General features: G+C 29.9%; 1 protein-coding gene across 3 annotated transcripts in view; it reads left to right on the forward strand.

Moving 5' to 3' along the window:
• The first annotated feature begins 3,103 nt into the window (after positions 1-3,103).
• LOC106684121 (uncharacterized) overlaps positions 3,104-6,496 on the forward strand; it is a 19,837-nt gene continuing 16,444 nt past the window's right edge. For 2 of the 3 annotated variants that reach the window (XM_014426019.2, XM_067053451.1), the window contains exons 1-2: positions 3,104-3,195; positions 6,083-6,342. In XM_014426019.2, coding sequence (XP_014281505.1) covers positions 6,085-6,342 — 258 coding nt within the window. In that variant the 5' untranslated portion in view covers positions 3,104-3,195; positions 6,083-6,084. Of the gene's footprint in view, positions 3,266-6,082; positions 6,343-6,496 lie in introns of all 3 variants that reach the window. The other variant, XM_014426020.2, reaches the window with a different exon arrangement.

Raw genomic sequence — 6,496 nt, forward strand, 5'->3', positions numbered from 1 at the left:
TACCAATTTGAGTGGAATATTTGTAAACAATGAGACCACGTCATAACTTTTCATTGTCTCATCATCCTCAATTTTAATATCCCTTAGTTTCTGTTTTGCTTCTATTACATTTATAATGTCAATTTCCTTATCTCTGTATACATTAGTGAAGCTATTTTTGAAAAATTTTGATATATTATATTAAGGCCATTAATGGGCCCATTTATAATTGGTCTTAAGGGTTTATTTTGTTTGTGGAGTTTTATCAATCCATACATCCTAGGGTGGTAACAATGCTTATTTACTAAACTTTTCATGACCTTATCATAAATTATTTTGTTTTTGTGCAATTTTTCAACATAGTTTTTTATTTGTTTATATATATCTGGCAGCGGGTCTGTTCGAAGTTTTCTGTATGTACTTTCCTCATTCAATATCATTTCCATAGTTATAAACTATTTGTTCTTTTTCAGATCGCAACCCTGACCATCTTCTTATATTTAATTTAGTTCGAACCCCACACAGTCTTTGGGTGTACTCCTGGCAGAACACAAGGTTGTCCGATATTTCCTTTCCGGTCACCGTCTTACCCAAAAGTATGGCGATGACCCCTGCCATCACTCTCCTGTCCAGGACGTGCTCAAGATTCATTGCTACGCTCTCCTCCATATCCCTACTTCTAGTATTAATGACCGTCCATTGAAGTAGAACAACATAATTTTGAAAAACAAAACATATACGATAACATTTCTCATATGGTGCTATTTCGGTTCAAAGAGTAAAGACACAGGGCCGGATAAACTATTACCCTATTACACTGAACAGTCGTAACGTATCCAAAAATCAAATTGTCACCTTCACATAACCAAAACCCACTCGTCTCAACATATGGCTCGTGTTTTTTTTTCCCATGGCAACCGTAACAGCTCTTGTCTACGCAGATATCGGCAGTATTTTTATTTCATCTTCCCAACCGTAACAAAGTCATATAAACTGTTGAAAGAAGCTTTTGGAAAGTTGTGTTTCTAAAATAATAATGTTGATATCAAGCTATGGTAAGTTACTGTTGGTTGAAGGTAAAATGTAATTAAAATCTATTATCGTAAAAGATTTCATTTTTGCAGTTATCACGTTTTACTATCAAATGGCACATATATGTAGCATGTTACAAATTACTGCATAGACTAACAGTAGACTATTTTCAAGGTTCAAATACATGTAGTTACTGCATTTTAAGACATTAAGATTAAGAAAAGTATTGTATTTACTGTTTAGTTAAATATATTAACTGAAGAAGTAGCTTTTCTGAACAGAGTGATCTGTAAATATCAAAAATGACTTTATGGTAAATATTTATGTTCTATATAAGTGTTATAGTATAAAAAGAAAGGGAAATCATAAAAAGGAATATTTCTCGTATCTTAATCAGAATTTGATGAATTGTTTATGTAAGTTTCTTTTTATTATTATTATTGTAATATTCACTTATATTTAAACATGTTAACACGCTAATAAAAGGTTACTTACATTAACAGTTTCAATCCATTAAGGCTCAAATATTTTTTATTAAAATGTAAAATAATACCTATATATTTTTTGGATGTTTTTCCAACATAAATCTTAATATGAAGAAAATGGTCTGGATTGCGGTTAAAAAGAACAGAAAAGTTTGGCCCCAGTTTGTCGAGCTACATCCGGCCTAAAAAGATACAAAAGCAACTAGCAATAAGATACAAAAAGTAAATTAAGGTAGGATAAAATATTATGTAAAAAATAAGTGAAAAGAAATTTATAAAAAAATAAAAGCAAGAAATAAATAAAATAGTATTAATATAAAATAAACAAATCTTCTCCAAAGCACTACTTAAAAGACTAAACCCACACATAGACCCTAAAATCAGAGAATATCAGGGAGGCTTCATAATACAAGAGCCGGGAAGAAAAAAAGGCAGTTATCTCACCCCAATTTTTGATTACTTTAATGAAAACTAGGTATAATTAATAGTCAAAATTGATGAATCTACCAAGTATAGGTAAGGGGAATAAAAAATGGCGGCTGGTTAAAAACCTCAAAAAAACACTAATTTTTCATTCGAAGCTCTATATCTTAAAAACTACCAACAACACTAAAAAATCTAAGAGAACATTATTTAAAGAAGAGTACATTTGCTGAAATATTAGCCCTAAAAGAGATATTTACGTCCAATATCATGAAAACTACTATTCCTACGAAGATAAAGTTCATGGACTTCTTTATAGTTCATTAAACTAGCTTTAATTTGAGTGCTAATAGACATCTGTACGTCACATAGTTCCTGAGATATAGAATTCTCAAAATAAATTAAATAACTACTAATCTTTCAGTAGATTTTTAAGAAATTTTGCTTTTTAAAAAGCTATATCTCGAGAACTATTCGACGTAAATATCTCTTTTAGGGCTAATATTTCAGCAAATGTACTCTTCTTTAAATAATCTTCTCTTATATTTTTTAGTGTTGTTGGTAGTTTTTAAGATATAGAGCTTCGAATGAAAAATTAGCGTTTATTTTTGAGGTTTTTAACCAGCCGCCATATTTTATTCCCCCTACCTATACTTGGCAGACTCATCAATTTTGACTATTTATTATATATAGTTTTCATTAAAGTAATCAAAAATAGGGGTGAGATAACTGCCTTTTTTCTTCTCTTGGGCTCTTGTACTATTAGAAAGGGGAGATCATGTCAAGAACAAATCCTGGGCCTAATATTATTGATAAAATACAACAAGGCCAAAGCCAATAAAAATCTCTACATCTCGTTACTTGAAACACTGAAAGAATACGAAGTAGACCAGAAGACTAGAAAACTAATAAAACTAACACTAACGGACACCAAATCCAAGGTAAGATTCAGAGAAAACAGCAGCAAAGCTTTGCAAATAAAAACGGGACTCAGAAAAGGATATGACATTGTGGCCATTATGTATAAATACATCGCTGTGGTGTGGCATGTATTCAGAACAGTTATAGGGAAAAAATCACTTAAAAACAATATATACAATTATCAACAGTTTACAGTTTATCTCCCACATAAACAAATAAGGTGTCCTTCATTTAATATCTAAAATTATAGATAAGCGATGAGTAGAACGAAAGTGTAGCAGTGTTTTATAAAATCAGTTGACACTCACGGGGGAACAAAAGTTTATTCCAGTAGGACACAACTGTACATCAACAGGTAATAGACTGTGAAAATAAATTATACAATTTTTAATTATATCATAATCCAAGTTTCTTCCCAATTAAAAGTGAGCATACTAGATTGATTTTAATATTATATCAATAATATAATGCAAATAACAATAATATAAAATACATATTCATATAATCATCGCTAATTCATTCGTTTTACTTTCATTTCAGTTTATTGAAATAACATCCTTAAGATTTATGATTTGTTAGAGAATTTATTTTATTTATTTTTTCATTGCCTTTTTTGTTGGTTTATTTATCTTCTGTACTTCGAAATTTTGATTTTCGTTTAAACTTGTAAATATGTATATTAACAGTAATTGTACTTTTCGTTTATTATTTTAAGTTTACTTGTATTAGATTCTTTTTTATTTCAAATTAGTGACCTTATAATTTATGATATGATGTATCTTTTTATTTTATTTGTTCTATTTTGACTATATATATTCTGTGAATTATAGTTGTTTTTTTTTCTTATAAAATTCATTATTATAATTATACTTATGATGGTTTATAATATCATTTTTATTTTGAAAATTTTGTATTTTACTCTCAGGTTCTAAGGCTATTTTGACATCTGTAATATTATTATAAAGAGATAGCCTCAGAATAAATAAAGAATATTATTAGTATTATCAATATGGGGCGTGTAACGACAAATCTGGATAATCAACTGAATACAGAGTTTCTAGGTTGACCATATTACTAAAATTTTCATTCATTCAGTTTTTTGTACTTACTACCCAAAAAAAGACCGAAAAATAATGTACTTACCTTGTACCTGGGTATACTAAGTCTCAGAAGATATTTTTTTAAAATTTATTATAGCACTAATCATAATGATCGACAGTTACTTATCAAACCGGTTGAAGTATATAATATATATCAACAATGCCAATAAAAATCATAGATGGAACAGTATTAATTCTGTCTATGATTGACTTGTACTGTTTTTGAAAGACAGGTTACAGAACTGCCACTTGTTGGTTCTATATTAAATATTTTGTTCGATACATCAACGGGTAAGTTATGAAATTATTTACTTTTATTTACTTATTTTAATTATATATTTTTATTGATTTTCTAAAACTCGCGTTTATAATTTTCTAGTCATTATATTTATAAAAATTAAATGCGGTGAGTTGTAGTCAGTAGACAAAATAATACATATTTAATAATTATTTGGCTGAGAAACTTATAAAAGGTAATTTTTTTATTTTTATTTTGTTCTTTTGTTGCTCAAGTTTTTTTTTTTTTTTGCTTAATACTGAGGACCATATAAAGTCCCAGATTCATTTCTTGAGGCTATGAAATAAATATTGACTTACCCAGGCTAGAATCGAACTCACAACCTTCTGAACAAAGCACTCTAGGTCCTTCATACCAACCCGTTCAGCTATCAGGTTCTAGGGTAACATTCTTGTACTGTTTTTTTTAATTTATTTATTTTAATCCAATCTTATTCAAACATTAAAGAAATCATATTGATACATTCTTCTAAAGAGCCATCAATGGCTGAGTTGACTACAGCGGCGTCAGTTCGAATCCAGCTAGAAGAATTGACTTTTGTTTCTATGGCGGTCTCATAAAATGAAAACTTGACCCCCCCCCACCATGGTTACAATAGTCTTGTACTCCCCACCCCACCGTATGTCGGAAATTATCAGCGGACGACCAAAAAAAAATCTATATTCCTTGAAGCAAGATTTCCCAAGAAATTCTCTATTAAATTTCCAACGTAATGTATATAATCGTAAATGAATCCATTTTCACATCTTTGTGGATAAATGCATTTTTAAATATTTTAATTTTTTTAAATTTATAATTGTATAAAAAATACTTACACATTACAATAAGCAAGATAAATATTTCGGAACTCTTGATCATCATGGGCAGGAACCGACCGTATTTAAATCCTTAATTAAAATTAGAAGATCCCGTTGCCATCTTCATTTCAGACGTCTCAGAGGGTTATCAGGGATTGTTAAAGATGAGATATTAGGTACTAATGGATTTGGGTGGGTAAGGATTTTACAATGAAAGGAGGTATATCTATTTCGGGCCAAATCGGCATCTAATGGGATTTTGAGGTCTTTATGGATGAATTTATTTGTCACCTAATAAGAATCATCGAGGATTTTAGATTGTAAGGAATGGATACGGGAGGCATTTGATGGTGTGGTGGAGCCCCAAATCTCAATTCCGTACGCTCATATAGATCTAATTAGCATGGTTTATAAGAGTTTTTTAAAAAAGTAAATGGGAAGTTTAGAGCATTTGTCAAATAGGTGCTTTAGTAATATTTAATAATTTGTAGTAATCTACAAATAGTTTCTTGTCATTTCAGTCTACTATGGAGATTTAAAAAAGTTAATTTAATTTAACAAAAGATTTAATTAAAAAATAAAAATAATTCTTTTTTTTATATTTTTGTTAGTATCTATTTATAATTTACGGTTTATCCGTTATATCAAGAGGAAACCAGTATGTGGTTAATATTTAACTGAAGTTCTTGTTATTATAGTTGTATGTGGACTTAAACCACTACTGAAGACCAAGGAACAACATGAGTAGGTAGTTTACGATCATATCACTTGGTCCAACTGTCACATGATGGTACTTATTAGACCAAGAATATAATGTAGTTTTGTTTTTTATCTCAACTTTTTGTCAGGATTTAGAATTTATTGATGAGCCAACACAAAAAAAATACCAAATTCTTTACATTATTAAATTAATTATCTAATCAGTAAGAGTTTTAATAGCACCAGAAATACATTTCCGTGTTAAGTGTGATAGAAACTATTTTTTTAAAATAATTATTTGTAAATTTATGTTCTATGGTGTAGATCTATTTAATTATTTTGTTTCAGAAATGGACAAAGAATTATTCGAAGTGATACTGAGAAAATCGGAAGCTGATTCCAAAATAAAGCGAATAATTGACATGAAAATGGAATCGGCAGTGCCCAAAGGGGAGAACTACACATCGAACATCCTTAGGGTCACGCTGAAGGTAGTTCTCAGGAACGGAAGGATTTCGACGAAGAGTTTTATATTGAAGAAGGAGACCTTTAGCCAGGATTCGAAGGAAATCCTTCAGGGATACAGTTTGACAAAGGCCGAGGCTTCGGTAAGTCAGTGTGGTATAGACTAATATAGTATAGGCAGTCAGTATGGGATAGACTAATATAGTATAGACAGTCAGTATGGTATAGACTAATATAGTATAGACAGTCAGTATGGGATATACTAATATAGTATAGACAGTCAGTATGGGATAGACT

This window comes from Halyomorpha halys, unplaced genomic scaffold (assembly GCF_000696795.3).
Source record: "Halyomorpha halys isolate HHAL.00 unplaced genomic scaffold, Hhal_1.1 Scaffold544.1, whole genome shotgun sequence".
Lineage (NCBI taxonomy): Eukaryota > Metazoa > Arthropoda > Insecta > Hemiptera > Pentatomidae > Halyomorpha > Halyomorpha halys.